At 51.9% G+C, this 24,482-nt stretch overlaps 1 protein-coding gene across 2 annotated transcripts in view; it reads right to left on the bottom strand.

Moving 5' to 3' along the window:
- Positions 1 to 883: 883 nt before the first annotated feature.
- KIRREL (kin of IRRE like (Drosophila)) overlaps positions 884 to 24,482 on the bottom strand; it is a 157,120-nt gene continuing 133,521 nt past the window's right edge. The window contains exons 2-15 of one of the 2 annotated variants that reach the window (XM_006895428.1): positions 17,354 to 17,503; positions 14,823 to 14,972; positions 10,719 to 10,876; positions 8,629 to 8,779; positions 7,484 to 7,589; positions 7,217 to 7,365; positions 6,900 to 7,027; positions 6,167 to 6,293; positions 5,985 to 6,085; positions 4,049 to 4,247; positions 2,976 to 3,083; positions 2,650 to 2,789; positions 2,118 to 2,195; positions 884 to 1,876 (exon numbers count right to left, since the gene is read on the bottom strand). In XM_006895428.1, the coding sequence (XP_006895490.1) occupies positions 1,397 to 1,876; positions 2,118 to 2,195; positions 2,650 to 2,789; positions 2,976 to 3,083; positions 4,049 to 4,247; positions 5,985 to 6,085; positions 6,167 to 6,293; positions 6,900 to 7,027; positions 7,217 to 7,365; positions 7,484 to 7,589; positions 8,629 to 8,779; positions 10,719 to 10,876; positions 14,823 to 14,972; positions 17,354 to 17,503 (2,225 nt within the window). In that variant the 3' untranslated portion in view covers positions 884 to 1,396. The remainder of the gene's footprint in view (positions 1,877 to 2,117; positions 2,196 to 2,649; positions 2,790 to 2,975; positions 3,084 to 4,048; positions 4,248 to 5,984; positions 6,086 to 6,166; positions 6,294 to 6,899; positions 7,028 to 7,216; positions 7,366 to 7,483; positions 7,590 to 8,628; positions 8,780 to 10,718; positions 10,877 to 14,822; positions 14,973 to 17,353; positions 17,504 to 24,482) is intronic. The other variant, XM_006895429.1, reaches the window with a different exon arrangement.

The following is a 24,482-nucleotide window of genomic DNA, read 5'->3' as shown; positions in this document are numbered from 1 at the left end:
CCCGTTTTCTTCCAAACACTGTAAAACCTGACAGTGTCCCCGCTCCCTACACAGTCGCCCGCACAGGCCAACCAACGCTTTGGCCAGTCGACCAAAGCTAGACACTCAAAGGCACTGAAAGTGGAAAAATACGATTGGTCCAAGAAAGGGAAAAATAAAAAGATAACTTAAAAAGAAGAAAACCTGTCAGCAGAGAACATCGCCCACGCCCCCAGAAGGTGGCCTCTCTAACTAGCGGGGTCTAGAGGAGGAGAGGAGGGTCCGAGGCCCTGGCTCCCCTCCCCCTACCGGAGCCCACCCTCATGACAGGTCTCCCACCTGAATGTACAAACATGGATTCAAAGTGCTTGGAGATTGAAAGTGTAATGAAGGATGTTAGGGATCTGGTTGGGTGGAACCCTTTTCCTTTCTGCTATCCTTGGATTTGGGTGGGGACATTCCTACAGCTTTTCTTTCTTAATGAGGTTTTCACTGTCTTCGAAAAAAATAACGCATAGCACACCCCCAAGCCCTCCTTCCTGCCCCACGAGGGCTCAAAAGTGAAAGCTAGGAAATGGGGCCGTGTGGGGAGAAGGGGACTTGGGCAGCCTCCCTCTAGCGTTGGTTTTGAGAACTGCTACGTAGCACACAGCAGTCTTGCTGGTGAACCAGGCCTTATTTCCTGGCCTTTTCTCCACTACAGGGAAATCTTCACCTATCTGCCTGGCCCAGCATTGAAAGGAAAAGAGGAAGCGCTCCTGGGGGCACTTGGATTCCTCTGCAGGGGAGCAGAAAGATGCCCACAGTGGGCAGTCAGGATGACTGAAATTTTGATACCAGTGGCATGAGGGCTGGATTTGAACACAGTACCTGGGCTGATCTGTGGAGAGCAAAAGAAACTCAAGGTCCTTTCTGCAGTCCCCTGAGGAGAAAGCGATATACCTAAGCGTAAGCACAGACAATAAGAGTGGGCTGGCTAACTCGTTCTCAACCTTTTTGTACCGGAGCCACCCAGCCCATACTTCATGCCCCTTAGGCCAAAGCCAGCTCTTCCTGACATAACCCTACTCCACTTGTGGGAGACCAGAGGGGAGGGATAGAAAGGGGTGCTAAAAAGGGGCCCCTCTGTTCTCCCCAAGCTCCACTTTTCCCATCCCCCTGTTGGGGACAGGCAAGAGTGCAGGTCAGGAGACACACATCCTCCCGAAGAAGAGGGAAGGGCAGGCCCGGGAGGTGGGGCATGCGCAGAGCACCATCCTCGGGATGGGGTGTTTCTGGGAGACCTGCTCCCTGCCTGCCACGGCGGGAGGAGGAAGGCTGATCCAAGGCGGGAGCAGTTAGCAACACCCCTGAATATCAGGGAACCGCCATGAGCGCCTTCTCCTCTGCCCTGCAGAGACGCCCAGCCTGGCCGGCCCTACACGTGAGTCTGCATGCGCTGCTGGAAGCGCTGGCCGTAGTCCGAGTGCTGGGAGGTGTAGGAGAAGCGAGTGGCCGTGGCATACTTCCCAATGGGGTCATATGCCTCATATGGGGTCCGCTCCAGGCCAGTGGGGGGTGCCTGGGGGTAGCCCAGTCGGTAGGTGGGGTACCCAGCTGGCCCAGGGAAGGGATGGGAGTTGAACTTCTCGTAGTTCTCGTAGGACAGCTGGCTGGTGGTGTCGGTGCCAGCCGAGGCAGCAGGCCCGGACGGCGTGGACTCAGCCACGTAGTCAGAGGCCGGGGCCCGGCTGTAGGTGTTGAGCTGGGCATAGCCGCTGGAGTGGGAGAGGCGCGAGGAGGGGCGGCCGTCGAAGCGGGTAGTGGGGCCAGCGGCCCGGTAGTCGGTGTAGAGCATGGCCCTGGAGGATGGGCGGTCTTCGTGTGCACGCACGTTGTAGTAGCCATTGGTGGGGTCCTGGAGCGAGGAGGGAGGAGGGTGGAGGAATTCCCTGGGTGACCGCATCACTTCACCTGTGCCCTCTGGACTCTTTTCTGACTCTACCCAGTGTCCCATCAGCAGAACCAAGCCACCTCCTCTATTCACTAAAACCTCTTAAATGCCTCCCCGGAAACCTGGCCTCAACCCCGCCCAGCCGACCCTGAGACCCTACGTTCCCACCCAGTCTTGGAGCCAGGGCCCTTTCCTCTTCTCCCACCTTCATCTCATACTCTTCTCGGGTGTCAATGGTGTCACAGCGCAGGTCCTGCTTCAGATCCACATCATCCTTAAAGGACTGCAGAACAGCAGGAGTGGGGTCAGAGCAGAGACTCTGCTCCTGCCACCCCTTTATCACCCCAGAGGCTGCCTGGTGAAGGGCAAGGATCTGGAGTCCTGAGCAGACTTGAACTCTGCATCCTCTCCAGCAGACACCTGGGGTCTAACACCAACTGTGCTGCTAACAGGCTGTATGGCCTTGGGTATGTCTGGCTGGAGTTGTTTCCTCATCTGGCCAACAAGGCAGTTAGACCAGAACACTGAGGATTAAGAAGCCTGTGAGAAATCCAGCTGTCCGTCCTGTGTTGGAGAGTCATTAAGGTGTGCATGAATGGAAGAGAGAGCCCCAACATCTGTGTGCAAGCATGTGTGTTAGGATCAGGGGAGGCAGGCAGGCAGAGAAGCCCATAGTGGTCACTCTAGAGAGTTGGGGCTAAAGAGGGGAGCAGGGCAGGGAGGAGAAGGCCCCTTACTGAGTAGATGGCCTTCATGACCCGGGTGGCAGTGGAGACGCTGGCAGTGTCGTCCTCTCGGTCAGAGTGCATGGTGAGTGGCTCACGGTTCACTGTCTCCACCTTGATGTCCAGCTTCCTGAGGGTCACATCCTTGCGACCTGCAATAAGGAGAGGCAGCCTGGACCACAAGCCTTCTGCCAGCCCTGTAGTGGCTGTTCCTGAATGCACGTGCGCTGGGGAAGATCAGTTGCCCACCCCTTCTGCCCACTTGTTCCGAGCACTGGGTGTCGGGTGCCTGGGAAGGAGCAGGGAAAGGCTGTGGCCTGTGGGGAACCCATACTCACTGCCTTTGCGGCGTCGGTAGAGGAAGAACACTAGTGCGATGAAGATGAAGATTAGCAGGATGCTCGCACCAATGGTGGCCCCAGCGATGATGCCCACGGGTAACACCTCTGTAGAGGGGGAAGGACAGGGGCAGGAGTTAGGCTGGAGTCTTCTTGGGGTATGCTGGGGTCAGGGCTGGCTCAAGGTAACACGATACTGTATTAAATAGTTACATTTGGATTGCATTTATTGTGGACTGAAATAAAATTGAATTTGAGAAGAAGGTCTGGGTTAACGTTAGAATTCAGCCTGAGCGTCAGTGTGGCCAGTTGGGGTCATGACAGCTAGGCCTTAGCCCACGTCTCATTCCTGTAACTAGACATCCATGAGAAGTCAGTGACTCCTGCCAGACTGACACTGACTTACTTTTGTGCCTTTCTTCTGAGAGCCTGTTTGCATCTTTAGAAAGCAATGGGTCAAAGTTTCTGAGCATCTACGAGCTGGTCACTGAAAAGACATGCTCCCATTTAGTCCTCTATCGCCCCAGTAAGATAGGTATTCATACTGCCTTTTCAAGCTAAAGTAGAGACACTCTGATAGGTAAGGACATGAGAATCCACAGTTTGATAGGAGAGACTCGAAAGTCAAAGCCAAAGCCACAGCCTGATAGTCTGATGAGCATTTTTCAGATTGTTGGCTTTTTCCCATCTGAGTTATCTAAGTTCTTCCACTGAACTAAAAGTCCTTTGAGGGCAGGGACTGTGTCTTGGTCATATCTATGTGTTCCTGTACTCTCTAGTGCAATGCCTGACACATAGCAAGTGCTCAAGAAATGTAGAAAGAGTGAGCAGGTTTTCTCAGCTGAGCTCCAAGGCCAGGCCCCACAATATCTTTCTCTTCCTCAGAGACAGATCCACAGCTTGTTCCACAGCTAGGCTGCCTGGATAACTCTGAAAATCTACCTATAATTTCCTGCGCTGTGTAGGAACCAGAGAGGGGTACTACCAAAGCTTAACTCACACCCCCAGGGGAGAAGAAGGAGTAGAATGCCTGCCCAGGCTGCCCTGCCCTGAGGCTGGGAGCCAGCACTCACCTCGCTCTTCCAGCTGGATGATAGCCGTGCCCGGTCCGAAGCTGTTCCAGGCGGTGCAGTTGTAGTGGGTCTGGAAGTCGGCCTCCATGACGTTGTTGATAGTGAGCGTGGATAGCACCCCACTGCCCGAGTTGGTCCTCTCCACAGTGTAGCGTTCCAGAGTCCCCACTTCGAGGAAGTTCTCCTTCCATGCCCAGGCCTGTGGCAGGGAAAGGCAGATGGGAATAAGAAGCAGCCACACACACCCATCTGTCACAGGTCCATCCTCAAGGCATCCTCAGCCTCACCCATTCCAACATTCACTCTGTAACAAACCCAAAGTCACACTTACTGCCCCAGACCCTTGCCTCTGAAGGCAGATTACTGGTGCTTAACTCCTAAATCAAAATCTATATAGGAGAGGTCCAGGAATCTTTATTTTTAGGAAGACGTCCATGAAATATGCATGTGCATATCCTGTGCATCGATCTTTGGGAACCCCTGATGCCACAGCAAAAGCCCTGGAGTGGGAATTAAGAACACAGACCCTATCTCTCAATTCCTATGTGACCTCCCTGCCTCCTCTCTGAGCCTCAGTTTCCTTGCCTATAAAATGAGGAAACTAAGCTTGAGCTGGATGATAAGGTTTTCTCCAGTTCACCTTGCAATTCTAACTAAACAAAGCTCAGTTTAGTTTAACTCTAACTTTATTTTCTGTTAATCCACTGACTAACCCTCCTGGCTGGCACTGGAGTCCCATCTGCAGGCTCAATGGCTGCACGCCAGAGAAAAGTATCTCTCAGCACCCCCACTTCAGGCCTGGACCCCAGCATGGACATCCCCCTTCAGGTCCCCCTCCCTCAGAGTAGAGGCAAGGGAGGGGGAGCAGTGAGGCTTGGCTCCTGTCCAGGGATCAATCCTCCTAGATCTGCTAGAAAAGCCCCCTGGGAGCCGAGCCGCCGCTGCCCGGGCAGCCATGGTAATGAAGTGTCCCTGGGCAGCCCTGGAGTTAGCCAAATGGTCATTAAATGTGATGAGGGGTTTGACGGTTAATGGTCATGGAAGGAATTAATGGCTCATGGTATGGGGGAGAGGAGAAAGGAGGGAGGAAAGTGGGCCGGTGGACAGAGGAAGGCAGGAGATGAAGGGGGAAGAGTGTGGCTTTGTGGGGAGGGCTGATGGGGCAGAGGAAGGAGGGGGTGGAGGAAGGGAAGGGGGGGCAAGGGAAAGGTCAGGAGGCTGGATAAATGAGCAGCCAATGAGAGAGAAGTGAGAGCAAGGTGCTACTTGAGCGCCAGGCTCGCTTCACACCTGTTGTTGCAATTACTTCTCACAGCAGCTCCATTTAAAAAGGAAGCGGGGGGAAACACCCCACACCACAAAAAACTATGCAGTCGATTCCAGTTCATGGCAACACCATGGTTGTCAGCATGGAACTAGGCCCCACGGGGTTTTCAGAGGTTGGTTTTTCAGAAGTAGATTGCGAGATCTTCCTTCCAAAACCCCTGTGGGTGCACTTGACTCTCTGCTGTTAACAGCTGAGCACGTTCACTATCTGCTCCCACTTCATGGACGAGGAAACTGAGTTTCAAAAACCTCTAGTAATCTTCTCAAGTTGATAGAGCTGGGAAGGGAAGGTGGGCGAGCTGAGGGAAAGGGATCGCAGAAGCCATCAAGTCAGTGCTGACTGATAGTGACCCGTGTGTGCAGACTACAACTCTGTTCCTTAGGGTTTTCAAGGCTGTGACTTTTGGAAAGAGATTGCCAGGTCTTTCTTCTGAGGCACCTCTAAGTGGGCTCAACAGTTTACATCATTCAGGGACTCCAGAGGAAGAGACAGAAGAGCAGAGAGAGGGACAGAAGTACAGGACAAGGCAGGGTAGGGAGGTGGTTGAAGGAGCACAGCAGGAGGGAACTGGGCACGGAAGCAGGTCGGCTGGCCGGCTGTGGTACTCACAATGCGATCTGGGGGTGGGGTGCTCCCAATGAAACACTCCACTTTGCCGCCATCTCCCCTAACCGCATACTGCACCGCCTCACTAGAGATAATGGGGGGCCCTGCAAGCAAAGATGGCATCAGGGCCAGTTAGAATTGTTAGGGTTTGTCCGCTTACCCTAGTCCCCTCCCAGGCCACTCACCATTCACATAGAGTGGCACCTCCCGCTCAGCCACTCCAATCCGAGGCACGATGGCCCGGCAGGTGTAAGTGCCGGCATCTGCCTGCGTCACAGACTTCAACAGCAGCTGGTTGCTGTTACTCAGGACCTGGGCAGAGAGAGCAGCCTCGGGTGGGGAGCCAGGAGGCCTGGGCCCCTGGGTCCATGTGGGCCCCACATCGGAGGCATTGGAAAGAAAGCAGGAAGGGCCACAGGTGAATTCCCAGAAAGGAAAAGAGGTTCCCCAAAGCATCTAGCTTAGTTCCTGACTCTAAACACATCCCATCTCTGCAAGAGTGGGCAGAGACCAGAAGGAGGCCAGAGAAGGTAGACAAGGGCGATAATGACTTTAAAGAGCTTTATGTGAGTCTCTGTAGACTGAAATCTTCTCTAGTGAATCATTCCAGCTACCTTCCTACGCAGCATTCATTTACCAGACCTCTCACCACTCTGCCAGCACCCCCTCAAGTCTGCATCCCTCTTCCCACCCTCCCTCCCACACATGGGTCACCTTATTCCTCCCACTACATCTGAACTGGCCACCTGTCCTGTGCTGGCAGGAAGGGTGAAGCCTGATTGTAACCACTGGTCTCCAAGTCCCAGGACCCTTGAGCTAGCCCAGGTTCACACTAGGAAGACTGCTGACAGTCCCCTGACCCCACACAAGGCCATGCTCCCTCCCCGCAGCAGGCAGGACAGACGGCAAGAGGTTTACCATGTTTGAATCCTTTTTGGTCCAAGTGAGAGTGAGTGGAGGGTTCCCAACCCAGACACAGGTGAGGGTCACATCAGAGCCTATGTCTGTAGTCGTCGGTTTAGGGTCCACTACAATCCGGGGGGCAACTGATGTAGAAGGAGGCAGCTCATTAGTCTTGCTCGCATCAGGGGCCCAGCTCCAACCAATCCTCTCTTCCCTCTTGTGTCACGCTCCATTTCTAGTCTCCCTTCTCCAGTCACGAAGCTTCCCCCACTCCACCCAGGCCCACTCAAGACCACTGCTCTCTGTTCCCCTTTGCCACTCTAGCTACTCACAGTGGACATCGACTAAAGTGCTGACATTGGTGCTCCCCACTTTGTTGTGGACCTCACAGGACACCGGCTCCGTGAAGAAGGAATAGTCGACGTTTGTCTCATAGCGACTCTCATGGGCATCTTCAATCAGGAAACCCCCCTTGGCCCACCTGGCGGATGCACACAAAGGTGGGATCAGGGCTTGGATGCAACTCATCTCCATTGGGTGCCATTAACCTCCCCGTCTACTCGGGGTTTCTAGGCTTCCAGCCCCCAAACCTTTCGTACCTGTAGCCCAGGATCTCTGGGTTGGCGGTGGCCTGGCAGGTGAAGATGACACGCTCGCCCTCCTGCACTGTTTGTGGCTCAATAGACAGGGTCACCGTAGGAGGATCTACAAAGAATGGACAGGACATAAGGAGGGTTTTTCCTGCCTTGAGTTTTTTGTCTCTCTTTCCCTAGCACATGCACTCAGAACTCACAATTCAATGATAATCTGGGAATTTGAGTTTCCAGTATCAACGCCAATAAATAAACTGTCTTCCTCAGCTCTTCCCTATGGGGCTCCCAGGGGCCAGCTTATTCACCAAGAATAATGCTGTTCAGTGGACCTAATTACCCAAAGAAGCCACTAGGGGGCAGTGTGGGCTCGCCTGACTCCCTGAAAACTAGGAGGCGGGAGAGGCCTTCAATTGCTGTCCACACCCCCAGCATTCCCTAGACAGAGAGAATGGTACACTTATCAGGAAGCCGATCCCAGGCAAGGCAAGGCACTCTTGCACTATATATTATCCAATTCTCCGACCCTGGGAAGCTGGTAAAGGCCCGTGTTCCCTTCTCTGAAACCCCTGAGGGTGAGGTGTTTCAGAATTTGGAAACTAGTGTCAAGAAACTGTGCTGCAATCCTGAAGGCACGCAGTTCAAGACCACTAGCTTCTCTGCAGGAGCCGGATGGGCATTCTCCTCCCAAGTGATTAACTGCCTCCGAAAACTTGCTGGAGGGTCAGCTATGGGTCAGATCCAACTTGATGGTACACATCAAGAATGCTGTATATGGACCACCTTCTAATAGATCTTTAACAGGGCTCCATGGTCACATGTATCGCAGTAAGTGGGATAAATAAGGACTATGAAGGCTTTGCCACCAAATTAGTTTGCTTTGAAGTGCGGACTGTGTCTTAGTTTCTAAAAGTAAACAGGTGTGGAACCTGAGGCTCAGAGACATTGCATACATTGCTTGCTCTGCACACTGGCTTGGACACAGGGAATGCCTGACTCTCAGTGAAGCCCCTTCTCCCAGCCAGTGTTCAGAGATCAACTGCAAGGGCTGCATTTGCCCAGGGGCCGGGCCTGTGAGGTCTCTTAAAGACTTTTCTGCTTCCCAGAGGCTGCCCCACCCCAACCCTCTAGATTAACCCCGGGGCTCCACTCACGGTGCACATCAAGTTCAATGGAGATCTCCTTGCCATTCGGGATGGCCTCGTTCACGCTGCGGCAGGTGAAGACCCGCCCGATGTCCTGGTCTGTGGGGTTGATGAGCAGCTGACTGATGGTGGTCTCCCTCTTCCCATCCTTCAGCAGTTCCTGAGACGGAGTGAGGGTGGGAGATGTGGTCAAGTCGACAGCTGCCTCCTCTTTTTCTCAAGGTGAAGAGACTCAGAGACAAGTTTAGACTGCAGGGGTACCTTAACTCAGAGCCTGCTTGCTCCCCTGACCCCCGCCTCCTCCCCATGCTTTGAGCTTCGTTAGGGGAATTCTCTGAGTCCAGCTCAAGTCAAGTCCCTCCTTTTCTGGAAGGTCTCTTCCACGGCGAGTCGAAACCTCTGGATTCTCCTTGCTTCAACTTGTGCCTTCTCTAGTCCTGCTTCACACACTGCTCGGGTACACCCAGCCTTCCTTCCTAACTACCCACATGTGTTTGAGTGTCAGGTCTGTCTGTTAGACTGTAAATCCCTTCAAGGCAAGGAGGACACAGGCAGCTCGAAGTTTCAGGCTGACCACGCTGGCTATACTGTTTCAATGGCACCTACCCGCAGGTTCCCACATATGGTCACAGGAGCCTTCCAGCTGTTTCCATATTCCAAAAATGCATTTATTTTGGAATCCACCAGCTGCTCCATGGGAGGGAGGTGGCCAGTCTCCTCCCATGTGATTAAACTGCTTCTAAAGCCCACTGGAAGGTCAGCTATGAGTCACTTCCCGCGTGACAGCACACAACAACAATAATACGTCTTCTAGAGATTGACTGTGCTGCATCTTTGTTCGGCTGGAACTGGGTCAGACCAGGGCGGTAACTCTAAAGCTCCAAAATATCGTTGATTAGCTTAAAAAATTGAGGAAGAGTATGACAAGTCAGTAACAAAATATCTGGCTTGGTGGCCAAACATGTAGCGCAAGAGGAGGAGTTCTTGGTAGTAAAAAAAGTGCCACTGGTGTCAAATTATCAAGCAGCCAATGGGGAAACAAAGGTCTAGGATAAGCGCTAGCTAAAGTTATGTTAGACAGTGTGTTAGAGGCAGAGCCCCAAACCAGAGCACAGTTACTTCCTGGGGCAGCCCTGAAAAACACAGACCCCCACAGTGGAAACCCCACAGCACCTAGCAAAGGACCTGTGTGCTAGCCTGTGGCTGGCAGAATAGAAGATCTGAAATCTAATCCCAGCTCCATCAACAACTTTGTCATGTGGTCCTGGGCAGGTTGGTTGATGTCTCTGTGCCAGCCTGCATGTATATAAAATATACACAGGGATCCCTGCCTCCCCAGCTCTGCTGCTTCCCAGCTGTGTGACATGGGCTAAGTCACTCAACCTTAGAACATCAGTTTCTCCTTCTATGAAACAGAAATAATGCCTAGGTTGCTGGGCAGCTGTGAGAATTAAGAGATACCGTCCATGATGGGCACATGAACCCTCTGTCATCCAGTTAGTTTTGACTCAAAGCAACCTTGCGTTGGTTTTCTGAGGTTGTGAATCTTCACAGGGGGAGACCGCCCATCTTTCTCCCATGAAGCGGCTAGTAGATTCAAACTACTGACTTTTCATCTGTACATAACACATTACACACTATACCACCAGAGTTCCTTTGGCAGACAGTCTGGTGCTTAAATACATGTCAGTTGTTGTTATTATAAGTCTCCTGGCTGCTGAGTAGGACCCTGAACCTGGGATTTCACTTCCCTGGTCTTGGTAGCTTAGTCCGTAGGGAGTTACACCGCTAACCCAAAGGCCTGTCTTTCTTGTGGTTCAGATTCACTAGTGACTCCCTGGAGAAAATGGTCAGTCTCCTCCAATGTGACATACCCTAAAAATCTGCTGGAGGGTCAGCTAAGAGTTGGTTCTGGCTTGAAAACAATAAGTTGAGTTTTTTCCCCCTCTTTGGGCCTCAGTTTCCCCAACTGTAGAATGACAGGATTGGACCAGGTGGTCCCTCAGCCTGTTCTTTCACAGCTAACACCCCGAGTCTGTGGCAGCTGAGGTGAAGTGGGAGAAGAAACCCACGAGGAGCTGGGGAGGAGCAGGTCTCACCGTGGTGGCCACGGCGCCCTCCTGCTGCGTGCCGTCCCGGAACCAGATGATGGTGGCGGCAGGCTTGGCGTTGAAGGCTCGGCATGTGAGGTTGTAGGGGATGTCTGCCTGCAGCAGAATCACAGGGCCTCCGTCAATCTTGGTGTCCTCTGGGGGGACTGTGGGGCAGAGCAGAGCACAGTCAACCTGGGTGCAGCTGACACTGCCCCGCGGTACAGTCCCCTGGTGGCCGCACTGCCTCTGACACCTGACACACAGTCACCGTATCCATGGCCCTCAGCCCTCTCTGTGCACACAGCTTTCTAGTCTACCCACAGTACTCACTTCCAGCATGCATCACTGTCTGGTGCCACTCCCACCTACTCTTACACCTGGCTATAAAAAGGCCATGTCCTCAATTTAGGAAGGCGCTGGGCTGGCTCGGGGTTTGAGTCTGGTTCCCACCCTGAGGCCCTATTAGAGACAGGTATCTATCCCAGCCAGTTCCTGTGTCTGTACCTCTGCCCTCGGGCAGCGAGATGAGCTGGCGTATTGCAGCAATCTCCCACATAAGACTCCTTGCTTCCAGTCACTCCTGGCCTCAACCCATCCGCTGGGTTAGTTTCACTGCCCAGACTAGAGCCAGCAGGAGCTCAGACTCCTGGTTGCCTAACTAGCCTGTGAATCTCTGGCTCCTCTGCACTCACTGGTGTATCTGGTTTCAATGCCAGATGGGGGCAGTTTAGGAGTTGTGGATGAGAAGTAGCTGGAGAAATCAAGAAAAGTGGAGGGCAGCTGCCAGACAGGGTCCTAAGGATGTCAGGGCCTGTCCAGGCCACACCTGACTGTCGCCAGCAACAGGGTCCTCAGTGAACATAGGAAGGAGACGTCACATTCTATATAGTGGAAGAGAGAAACAGAGCCTCCCCTCTCAATGGCTCTTTGTTCCCTTGTAATGTGGGGCTATTCTCTCTAGTTCAGGGAAATACGGTCCATTGATCAGCTTTCTTAGTGCCTTTCCAGACTCTTCTGTTCACCCTCCATGAGCCTGTCACAGTCCCCATATTTCGGGCAAGGGAGAGCGATGTGTCGAGAGGACATGTGTCCATGTCTGTGTGCTTATGAGCAAGTGTTTATTTCTATGATTTAACTTTGGGTGTCAGTATGTACAGGTGCCTATGGCCTCAGTTTCCTTGCTTATAAAACTGCAGAACTAACATTGGCACCTTCTCCCAAGAGCTGTTATTGTGAAGGTGAAACAAGATCCCAGACCCGAAGCCAACTGTAAACTGTAATATGATCGACGATTATTTCTAGCATTCACTGAATGCTTACCGTGTGTTGGCTAAAATATCTCGTGTATATGATTTCATTTAATCCTCACCACAAAATGTATTTCATTAATCCTTTTGTGGTAAACATCATTAACCCCACTGTGCAGATAAGGAACTGAGGCTCGAGGAGGTTAAGCAAATGTGCTCAGAGATGGAGACTGAGTTAAGTGGCGGGGTCGGGATCTGGACCAGGCTCACCCGATCCCAAAGCTGACGTTCGTTACTACTGCATAGGGAGCTGTTACTGCTGTGAATAATGAAGTGTGTGCGGGTCTGTAGATCTGTATTGTGCTTGTATCTGCATCTGAGTGGGAGGTTATCTTCTCAGAGCTGTGGAAAGAAACTTTTCTGTGGAGAAGGCTGGCCTGGAGAGGAGAATGCCTGAGGGGTGCAGCCGAGGACTGGGGAGCTGCTGAGGCTGGCAGCATGCAGAGAGGCCAGCTTCAGGCCTGGACATGGCCGCCTCATAGTTTCAGCCCTGTCTACCTCTCAGCCCCATGCTGTGTGGACAGAGGAGGGGTGTAGGAGATGCCCTTCCTTCTTGCATCTCCACGTGACTGTGGATGATCTCAGGAGCTCCAGTGACTTATCTGAGTGCTCAGTAAAGACAGGGAAAGAAAGGAGAGAGGGGAGAATACGGAGCAGTCAGGCTCGCTCTCCCTGCCTCCTCTTCAGCATCCTAGCCGTGGATCGGCCCTGTCCCTTCCAACCTCCCCACCCACTAAGCCAGGCCAAGGAAACCCACAACACACTGTCATGCTGTCCAATCTAGCCAGTCAGCTCCCTGATGTGTTTTGTTTCCTCACTGACCTATGCTGTTGACCATGATCCACAGTGACCCCTATGTACAGCAGCTCTGAAGCCGGCCCTGTCCTGAGCCAGTCTCACTGACTCTGACTCACCTCATCCCATTGCCCCAGTTACTGTGTCAATCCATCTCACCTCTCCTGAGTTTTATAATAAGAAACTCTCCCATCTAGATGTCCATCCAAGTCACCTCTTCCAGGAAGCATTCCTTGATTGAACTAAGCCCCTGGATGCCATTATACACCCTCGTTCCCTCACCACTGAAGGCACAGGAGATTTTCTTCAACTTGTTGGGGTTCTTAGGGGGTCTTAAGTGGGGGGCCTCACTAGATGGGAATTCTTCAGAGCAGAAGCAGCCACCTTCCAGAGCCCCAAACAGAGGCAGTTAGGGGGGACAGAAGAAGGAAGGTCTGCAGAGGCCCTGGTTGCCCTGTACTCTGGGATCACACGCTCCTATGAGAGGTGAGAGGCTCAGAAGGCTGTGCTCACCCTGCAGTCACCAAGTTCTCGCTCTCTAACCTCAGCCCCACTCCAGCTACTCTTTCCGTGTTTGTCCTCTTGAGAGGGGAAAAGCAAGCCAGCTACCAGCGTGCGATCCTAATCCTTCTGGGCCTTTACTTCCAGGGAAATAGGCTGCAGGTTCCCTGTCGTCCTCCACTTACTCTGACAACTCACATTTGTCCAGAACCTCTTGGTTTACAACTCCCTGCAGAGGCAGCAGCCAAACAGCAATTGCTAAGAAAAGGCAGCCTCATGACACCATTTCTGCCGGGAAGGACTCTGCTGCCCCGATTGTTGACCGTCTCAGTCTCATGCTGCCCGGGTGCACCTGGAGCCGAGGTCTCCTGATGCCCCACCCAGGGTCCCTCAACTCCTTCCCAAACCCCTTGGTCTCCAAGTTCGCCCAACTCATCTCTTCTCTCCCTCCATTCATACGTCCTGGGGTCTCCCCCACTTTCACCCCATTCAGTGATTTCTGGTAAGGGGAAAGGAAAAAAGAGGATCAAATATATGCAGAAAGGGATGCAGTTAATGACAAAGAGGAGAGATGGGTTCACAGGCAGAGAGGGAAAAAGTCCAAGACAGCTCTGCAGAGGCAGAGTCAATGGAGCCCGAGGGATGCAGAAAGGCCGAGGTTGAGGAAGAGACAGGGCGAACAAGGAACAGGGAGCCGAATGGGCAGGGCAGGGTGAGGGCTGGGTCGAGCTGGCCTCATTTCTGCACTGTGTGCAGGAGAGTCCCCTCATTATGCAAATGGCCCCGGGGGTTACCATAGAGGGACCTCTGCTCTGTGCCCCCCACCCTGACTGTGGGCGACTGCCGGGAGCAAAGCTTCAGAGAGACGTGGCCCGCCCAGGCACAGCAGGGACTTTGGCCTTGAGCTCCCCAGTTCTCAGCCTCCAAGGCCCATTCTTTCCAGTCCAACTCCCCTTTTCCCTGAGGGGCCCTTGAGGTGAGTATGAGGAGGAGGGGTGAGCACTGAGGGAGAAAAGGAGGCAGCTTTAGGGAGGAAGAGCCTGGTGAGGCAGGGATGAGGAAGAAGAGAAGGAGCAGAGACAGTTTCTGGGGCTCTGAGGAAGCTGAGAGAGAGAAAGAGAAGATGGGAGAAGTTCCTTCACTAAAAGCCCTCCGCTAGGAGAGCCTCAGAAAGGAAGGGGCCCAGGGCCGTGACCAAATGTGAAGGAGGGGCTGCATCTCCACAGCTTTATGTCTAAAAGCAGAGTCCTGGGCACCGGCATGGGCAGAGCAGCCCGCACACCCCCCACCTGTCCCTCGTCCCCTCATTGCTCTTTTCTGGCTGGACCTGGAAGCTGAAGTTTAAAAGAGGAGTTGAAGGGACACAGGTAGAGAGATGTGGCGACAGTGGAGACAAGGATGAAGCCAGGGAGAAGTTGGGAGAGGGACAAGACAGGGGCTACAAAGGCACCAAGAGAAGGAGGAGGGCAGTGCAGGGCTGGGGCCCAGAGGGGGTGGGAGTCATTACTGAGCACGGTGAGCTTGGCCCGCCGGGATCGCAGGGCGGCCTCCGTGGCCTGGCACTCATAAGAGGCGTCATCTGAGAGCTCAGCATCCGAGATCTCCAGGTTGTACTGCCCGGCTTCCGCAGAGCCCACGACGCGGTACCGTGGCCAGGCTGTAGGAATAGAGAGGGAGGACACGGTAAGACCCAGCTGCCCCCGATCCTCATGTTAGGGGCCGCGCCGGGGTTCCTGCGGGTCTGCCTTCTGCTGACCTCTGCTGGGACCACTGGCAGGGAGGGAGGTCCCAGATATAGAAACTGTGATGTGATAGCACCCCCGCAGAGAGGCTGGAAGTCGTAAAACAGAAGCAGCAGACAGCAGGGGCTGCGAGGAAGGAGATGAGCAAGAGCAGATGAAATCTCTGAAGCTGTTTGCAGACAAATGTCTCTCATAATAATATGAAAGAAGGCGGGTAAAAGCAGAGAGTGCTGAGAGGAGAGGGAGTGCATGTGGGCACTGGGAAATATAGGGCACCACAGCAGAGAGCACCTCTGTGGTACTGGGGCAGAGGGAAGCCCCAGGACAGACCGAGGGTCTCGCACCCTGCCCCAGGCAGCATCCTACAACTCCCTGAGCCCCTGAACCTAGAGTCCCGGTTCCCTGTGGGGACCTGGGGCTAAGGCCCCAGAGCTGCTGGCTCTCTTTAATTTCATGTCTCCTTTCTCTTCCCCTTTCACCAGCTCTCTGCAGCCCCCCTCCCCCACTCCTCTGCCCTCCTCTCTCACGTTCCCCACCACCAGCTCTTTCCCATTATCTCCTTCTGTCCAGAGGTTATCGATTCTTCTCACTCCATATCTATTGATCTCTCTGCTCACTGTTTCTTTCTCCTTCTATCATCAATAGATCCACTGGACCTGTCTCTTTTCCTTATACAGATTGCTCTATATAGACAAATTTCCATTTCCAGAATCAAGGAAAATGGTCTTGACTCACGAGAGAATAAGGATTTACATTTTGTGTGTGTGGTGTGTTGTATGTGCCTGCATATATATGTACATATCATTCACTCACTCACTACCATTGGGTCAATTTTGGCTCATAGCAACCCTCCATTGGTTTTCTGAGACTATAAATCTGAGACAGGAGATTGACTGCTCATTTTCCTCCCAAGGAGTGGCCAGTGGATTTGAACCGTCGAAGATGTGCACACTTGCTTTTGGTCAGCAGTGCAATATGCCTATATCATCAGAGATATATGAAACTCTAGTAGCCTAGTGGGTAAGGAGTTAGGCTGCCAACCCAAAGGCACATGGTTCAAATTCACCTGTTGCTCCTTGGCAGAAAGTTGGCAAATCTCCTCCCATATAATTTACGGCTTCTGAAAACCCCCTGGAGGGTCAGCTATGAGTCAGTTCTGATCCTCAGGATGTGACAGCCCAACAGTTCATATACACAAAAGATGCATTGGTATATTTCAGTGCTTTACCGCTAATAATATGCTTTCACAAAATATATTCTCATTTACTTCAGAACTTATAGGAGCGCCCTAAGGCAAAGTGCCTGGGGACTATTGTTTTTGTATTATGTATATATGTATACCTGAAGCTGTGGAGCAGATTCTGATTCACAGATCCTCCATCCATTTTCCAAGGCTGTCGTCCTTACAGGAGGAGACTGCCCATCTTTCTTTTTTGGAGCAATAGGGAAATTCAAACTTCTCATCTTTCTAAAAGTCAGAAACTAATGCACCATGCCACTAGGGCTCCTTATGCGTTCATGTGCGTGATTTTATACATGAGTATACTAAGGCTCAGAGAGGGCAAGTGGCTTTCCTAAGGTCACCAAGTTGATAGATGTGGGGGCAGGACAGGAATTCGGGTCCTCATTACTCTTCCGTTTTGCCAGGAGACCTTGCCAAGTGAATCTTCACTTGCTTTGGCATATAGGAGCCTGGTGTTTTGCTTTATTTTTTTTTATTTTGTTATTGACTCATTATGTTTGCCTCAGCACAGACTACACAGCCAGTGCTTAATAAAGGCTTGTTGAATGAATAAATAAATAAGTGTTCAGGCTGATATTAAAATGAGTTTTTGGCCTCTGAGCAGACATCGCTTGGGCAGGGGGAGGAGGGAGGCTGGAGCGAAGCCTGCCTGGCATGCGGTACTAGGAGGATCTTGCCAGAAGTTGCCTTTGCTCCCCTTCCTGTCACCCCAATTCCCTCCTCCCTCTGGGAGACAGCGCCTCTGAGTGTCTGTTTGTCATGAGGTTTGCTATATTAAAAAAAAAAATCCCTCCGCTTTTTTTGATCTGTCAAGCTTGGCTTTGCCTTTCTTCAGCTGGTTTGCAGCCAGGAGGGAAAGCAAGAGTTTAGGGTTTGGAAAAGGTAGAGGCAGAGCTCAGAGGGAGGGGACAGAGACTGACCCACACAGAAACAGAGGAGGAGAGGGCACAGCATCACCACAACTGGAGCGCAGAGAAGGAATATGGTGGGGAAACTGGGTGATGGTACATCCAGGAGTCTGTGGCAGGCGGTAGTGGCTAGCACCCCACTCACCTTTGAGGCCCTGGCCCATGCCCAGAGCCAGTCCATCCTTGGTCCATTGCACGATTCCTGAATAGTTGAGCAGCACGCAGGGAAGCACGGCCCGCTGTCCGGCCACCACAGTCTGGTCTGCTGGCTCCTGGCTGAAGCGTGTCTGGGTCCCTGGCAGAACCAAAGCAGGCACTGGGTTAAGGAGAGTGCCCCACTCCTCCCAGTATCCCTCTCCCACACCTACACCGCCGAGTGCATGAAGGAGACAGCCAAGACTCGGCAGGCAAACTCCCCTATTCCAGCCTCACTTCAGCCCCAGCCTTCTCCCTTTCGGGCGTCATGCAGATGGGACAGAGCTAAAGTGTTCAGCTCCACTCCATGGAGATGGTGCATATTATATAAGAGTGTTGGAGATTAGTCAAGTTCAATCCCCTCATGCTACGGGTGGGAACACTGAAGGCCAGGGAGATGAGTATCTTACAAGGGCAACTAGTGAATTAATGGTAGAGCTGCGATTTGAACCCAGGACTCTCTAGAACTAGCCGTTGGCTGTTCTACTTGACCAGTTGCCTCATCTCTACCTCCATGTTTATGAATGACACACATGTCATTGAGGAGGACATCTGTCACAAAGGCTAGTGGCATTGTCAGTCTCCAACAGGTCTTAAAATTAGAGCCCAAACCTATGAATCTCCCACCTGACCCCCATGAGGGCGCACGCCGTAGGAGTCATGGTGCAAACATACGGACAGTGCTGACCAGGCACAATGCCCATGAAGCCCCAGTGGGACAGGCCTGTCATGGTCTGTATGCCCATATGTTCACACACATGCAAATAAGCGGCCCTTGGCCAGTGTTGTTATTGCTGTTGTTAGGTGCCATCGAGTTGATTACGATTCCCAGCCACCCTGTGAAGAGCAGATGTTAACCTTGCCCCTATCTTACCCCATCCTTATCAGCCCTGGTATACCAGAGCCCACTGCTACAGTCCCTGTGTCAGGCCTCCTTGTTGAAGGTCTTCCTGTATTTCTCTGACCTTCCACATTTCCCATCATGATGTCTTTTTCCAAAGACTGGCCCCAGTCCAAGAGATGCCCCAAATCAAGGCGCTCTGAATACATTCCTTGAGCACACTCCAAGGGTCTATCCCTTGCTCCCAAACACCGGATCATGAGCATGTGTGCAGGGACACATCTGCCCATACTCGGCCTCCCGCACCATGGGAGCTGTGGGGCGGTAGGGTGACTTCTGTTCCACTCTCCCTCTGGCTGCAGGAGCTACACATGGTTGCCCGGCTGGCAGCTCGGCCGGGAGCATTTGATTAGAGAACTGCAGAGTAATTGCCTTTAATTGTGGAGCCTAAATGGAGCAGGGAATTGGATTGCGGGTTTCTTCTCCCCCACAGCCCTCACCCACTTGCTTCCCCTGCCGCACTGGTGGGCTGTGGTGGTAGAACAGGCCTGACCCACCGAGCAAGGTGTTCAGTAGTTACTAGAGCTGTGAGCAAGGGCCTCCTCTGCCAGGCAGCTGGGTAAATGGAGAGGAAGTGGAGTAGTTGGGTGATGGTCTGGGAACTCGGGCAATTTCTCCCTCTCCTTTTCTTCCTAGCTCTCAAGTTTGTGCAGAGGTTACAATTTCTGAACCCAGTCCTTTCCAAACCCAGTTATCCATAATTTCTTTCACCTATCATCTTTCTTGTAAGTAAATATTAACTCATGCCTCTCCATCCCCCACCTTTTAAGCCACCACAGAAGCAGGACACTACGCTCATCTTTCCCTTCTCCCTTGCTCTCCTCTAGATCTATTTCTCCCTTTTGTCTCAAGCTTGCCTCAGATCTTCCTCTTTCAGGAAGTCTTCCTGGACTGATTCCTTATCATCTTGGGCAAACATAGCCAATGCCATCTTCAATCTTGCTGGCATGGCTCTCGGCACTAGGTTTACAGTCTGCTGCCATCAGGGTTTACACTCTTGTTTTGGTTTGTCACAGGACACAAAACAGCAGTAGGTGGGGAGAGGACAGTTTGCTCTATCTATTCCATCAGAATGAGAAGCACTTCCGCAAGGCTGAGCACTAACCATGTTAACGCTTCTCTCTGACTCTCCCTCAAAATCCACTATCCACACTGGTCATTGTACATAAGGGTGAGTGGTAAAGGGGAGGGAGTGAGGGTAGATAAGAGTGGACTGAAGGTCTGAGAATGATTTAGTACAAGGATGTGGCTCCTTATTCTTTGTGAAGTGTGCAAATCCAGCTCTTTGGATCTGCAGGGGGTTGGGAAGTTAAAAATCTCACCTCTCCAAACTGCAGCTCTGCTGACCTGGCTTCCCATCCCCAGCTTCTAAAGAAGGAAAGGAGACAGCTCACCTATGCTTCCAAGGATTAGGGTGGCAGGTGCTGAGATCCTGGGGGAGGGGGAAGGTCAGGTGAGCAGCCAGCATTATTAATTCCGGCATTGCCCTCATTATTATTCAAATTTATTCATACCCTTGCGCATTTCTCTAGTGCAGCTCCATGCTGCCAACTCCCTACACTCATGTTTCTCCTTCTCACAGCCCCTGGAGCCCAAGTCAAGGGCTTGGGAGTAGGGTGGTCAGTGAGCTCTGATTCGGAAAGACTGTTTCTATTCGTTTATATCTCGAGGGTTCCATATGGAGCTGGGGACCCTCTCGTGTCTTGTTGAAGTCTCCAGGGGACAGTGAACATTTGGTTCCCCATCCACTCAAGAGTGAGGAGAAGGCTGACCCTGCGGCAGGTGGAAGCGTCTTAGAGTGGGAATTGGGAGGTAGGTCTTTTGCCAGAACAAGGAGTGGCATGACCTTGGACGTGCCATTTCTCCCCCAGAGCCTCCGTTTATTCACCTGTGCAGGGACAAGCTGGAACTAAAGGACACCGTTCCTAAACCACAGAAGACAGATCTACGTTTCCATTGTTTCTGCTGCTTCCTAATCGTGTGACCTTGGCCACATTACTCTCTAACCTTCCTTTTCATTGGTGTACTAGGGAATGATACTGCTTACGTTATGGGTTTGTTAGGAAAGTTAAATGGGATTGTTGTCATGATTGTGTACTGTCGAATCAATTCCTACTCAAAGCAACACTACAGAAGAGCAGAATTACTCACAGAGTTCCCAAGGTTATGATCTTTATTGGGGGAGACAGCTGGGTCTTTTCCCTGTTAAACCACTCTTAGAGTTTCAATCACCAACTTTTCAGCTGGCATCTATGCACATAACCATTGCACTACTATTGTTTGTTATGTACCAAAGAGTTGGAACCACCTCAGAGCTGACCCTCCAGTAAGTTTTCAGAAGCAGTAAATCACACAGGAAGAGAATGCCCATCTTTCTCCTGTGTAGCTGCGGGTGGACTGGAACTGAGTGCCTTTGGGTTAGCAGTGCAGCTCCCTACCACTAAGGGCAAACAGAGCTTCCTACTACTGCACCACTGTTGTTGTTAGGTGCCATCTAGTGGAATACGGCCCACAGCGACCCTGTGAACAACAAATCTGAACCCTGTCCTATCCTGCGCCATCCTCACACTTCCTGACACACTAGAGCCCATTGCACAGTCACTGTGTCAGTCCATTGGGCTGAGGGTCTTCATCTCCTTGATGCCCCTCTCCAAGGAACAGCCCCTCTTAGATTACTGTGTTATCAGTGCTCCAACAAAATGCTGCTTGCTTCCAGCTTGTTGTAATGAGGCATGCACCCACTCTGTGGGAGCTATGATCACTTAGTCAAACACTTGTTTGGAGTGACCACTGGGAAGCTAAGCAGACAGATGAGAAACAGGTAGTATCTATCTTCCTGGGGATTCTGAAGCAAAATTTCTTCTTGGGTTAAGTCTGTTCAAACTATTTAGCATGAAGACAGGGAGATAAAAAGCAACTGCCTTCCAAAGAATCCAAAGAAGAGGGGACAGGAAGGGCGTCTTTGAATTAAACCCAGTGGGATGGCAGCCTAGCTTGAGCCTGTCAAACGTCGTAGGCAATGTTACATGGTCCCCACATAGTCCCTGCAGCCACGGCAGCATCCTAGATGGAGCCCAGGTGTCCATGCTTGTTTCTCTGCGTTCATGAAAATGGAAAAGATCCAAGTCGGCCTCCACCAAATACTGTTCCCTGAGTCCTGCGTGCTTTTTGCACAGTCCTTTCTGAGTGAGACCCTGTTTCCTCCATGCCCTCTGTATTGACACAGTTATCTTCTCTGTGAAGTCTTCCAGGTCTGCATCCCTGACTCAGTGCTCTTTCATCTCACTTCCTAATATTGCTGTAGCCTTACCCACTGCACCATCCGTCCTCTTCCCTGACCCCGCAGGTAGTCCATGAGTCTGGACTATGCCTTCCAAGGCTCAAGCCCATCAAAAAACACAGGTATCCAGGAGGTGTTTTCAGGCAGTCAGGTGTCTCTTGCTGAATGGAGCGATGATATAAGCAAAGCCCATGTAGAGAATCCTGTCTCCCATGAAACCCCCATCAGGAAAAGGAAACAGAGCATAAGCCCCTCATCCAAGTCTGTCTCATAGACATGAGTAGTAGGAGAGACCAAGAAGGACAGTTAAAGGGACCTTGTTCTCAATTCTGACCAGAACGATGCTGAGCAGAGTTGGAGGCAGTTTTGGAAAGTTCCTCGGGGGTGGAGATGCCAAGCAGAGCTGAGAAAGGAGGAGAAACATGCCTGGTGATGGAGGTGGGGAAAACAGAGGAGAAAACCTCGGGGGAAACAGAGGAGAAAACCTCAAATGGAAGCAAGTTGTGAGGCCAGCAGCAGGCAGGGCCCAACTGTTCAGAGGGGAGGGTCGATGTGTCCTGGTTAGATTATAATAAAAAAGATGGGCACTCAAGGGAGATATTTGGCAAGTCTGTGAGTGTTGAGAAGGCACCGATGGGCCACTCAGTGTTGTTTACGGCTCCTGACCCGAAGTAACCAGGGCATGACAGGATGAATGCTTCCGGTCCTGCTCCCTCCACCACGGACTCTTGTGATCCATAGTTTCCATTCACTGTCTCTCAGAATTTATCACCGGCCCTTTCTTGCTAGTCTGTCTCAATCTGGAAGTTCTGCTGAAACCAAGCGCCTCATAACAACATGCTAAAAAGCCTCCGCTGATGCGTAGTGACTGGGCATGAGGTGTATTGACCAAGAACTGGATTCAGGTCTCCAACATGGAAAGTTATATATACCACCAAGTGGCTACAGAAATCCCAGGAGGCCTAGCAATTGGAAAATACATAAGCTGAGCACTTGCACCCTGAGGTCCTGACAGTCTTCCACCATCTGTGACAGAGTGGACCTTACTGGGACTGGTGGTGAGATTCCTGTCCGATCTCTGCTTATGAACCCATGTCCAGGAAAGAACATGAGTGTCAAGAAGAAATATAAGGCACCGGCCCACTGAGGAGGGGACTGGGGAAACCAGGTGGGAGGAGGATCAAGAAGAGCCTGGCCACAGACAGAAAGGGGAAACAGGCCAGCCTCCACGTAAATGGCCTCGCCCCACCTCAGCAGCTGCAGTCTGGAGCAAGCTTGGTTCAGCGTGTGTTTTTACATGAATTTCCACCTGCTTTGATCTCTCTCCTTTCCTGTCTTCAGACACCGTCACAAATGAGGTGAACTCTTAAACCGCCAGTGTGAAGACAGGCAGAGAAAAACTGAGCTGTACACACAGGCGCAGGAGTGCACACACTCACACACTGAGGGGGTGGCTGGCAGAGGCGCAAATGACACCAAGAAATAGAGACAAAGACAGACACCTACACAGCGGCGCAGGGAGAGGCAGGCGAGGAAGGAAACTGGAGGAGAAGCAAAGAGGGAAGAGGCCGTGAAGGAAAAAGACACAGGCCTCAGGCAGACAGATCTGGAGAACAGCGAGAAAGAAACGGTGAGATGTAGATACCCAGGAAGTAATGGAGACTCGGGCTGCAAGAGAAAACATGAAGGCAGAGAGCCACAGAGAAATAGGGACTGAGGAAAAGACCCACAGAGCTAGACAGGGTGGGCGTGTGGAAGGTGGCTTGTCAGGTCAATGTGGATGAGGTGGGATCTTGGGCACCTTGACACACTCTACTCTCCCACTTAGGCCTTTCCTCAGAGCATATTACTGAGCACCCGCTTCGTGAGGGGCTGGTGGCCCCTCATACTCCAAATGCTCCCTCTTCTCCACAGTGAAAGCATCTATCTTTCCCATCAGTATGCAAGCAGGTGAAAAGGTGATTGGTGATGGAGGAGAGCTGAAGAGTGCAAGGATGAGGGGAGCAGAAGGATCCTGGAGAGGAACTATGGGTACAACCTAAGAGCCTGGGGAGGGTAGACCTTAGGGTACCATGGGGAGCTCTGTGCTGCCTGCAGGACAGTGCTGGGGGATGCCCTGGCTTCTCACCAGATTTCCTCCTTCCAGGTTAATCCATAGCCCTCACCTCCCCCACACTCAGAGCTCCCCTCAGCTCAGACTTGGAATAGCTCACTCCTCTATTCTTCCACTGCATTGTTTGGGCTTCTGGTTGTAGCACTTATCACTGCCTGCCTTGTATTAAAAGTTACTCATGTGTGTGTGTGTGTCTCTGTCCCCCTCCCACTCTCCTGGGAGCTCCAGAACAGAGACACTTTGATTTACCTGTCTCGTTCCTTCAATCCCAACAATGTTCCTCCGCATTAATGACTCCTGATTATAAAATGCCGACTGTGCCAGGCACTGAGGTGGCTGCTTTACATACATAAGTTTTTCTAAGCAGTATGAACCATTACCCAAACCCCAAACTACTCCGGAGGGTTTTCTTGACTGTAATATTTGTGGAAGTAGATTGACAGGCTTTGCTTCTGCAGGACACTGGGGTGAGTATGAACTGCTGACCTTTTGGTTAGTGGGTGAGCACAGACCGCTTGTATCATCTAAAGACTCTAACTCACTCCATGGTAGATAAAGTTCAGGTGCTTCAGTCACATCCATTGAGTGACCCAGTGGTTGTTGTTGTTGTTACGTGCCGTCAAGTTGCCTGCAACCCATTACAACCCTAATTAAAACAGCTCTGAAGCCTGCTCTGTCCTGAGCCAGTCGCACTGACTCTGATATACCTACCCCCATTTCCCCAGTTAGTGCATCAACCATCTCATCTGGAGTCTTCCTCTCCTGAGCTGTCCCTCCACCCTTCC

The sequence above is a fragment of the Elephantulus edwardii genome, unplaced genomic scaffold, assembly GCF_000299155.1.
Source record: "Elephantulus edwardii isolate Elephantulus edwardi_28Jun2011 unplaced genomic scaffold, EleEdw1.0 scaffold00168, whole genome shotgun sequence".
Lineage (NCBI taxonomy): Eukaryota > Metazoa > Chordata > Mammalia > Macroscelidea > Macroscelididae > Elephantulus > Elephantulus edwardii.
Note: the sequence above shows the minus strand (reverse complement) of the source record. Positions and strands in the feature narration are given on the sequence as shown.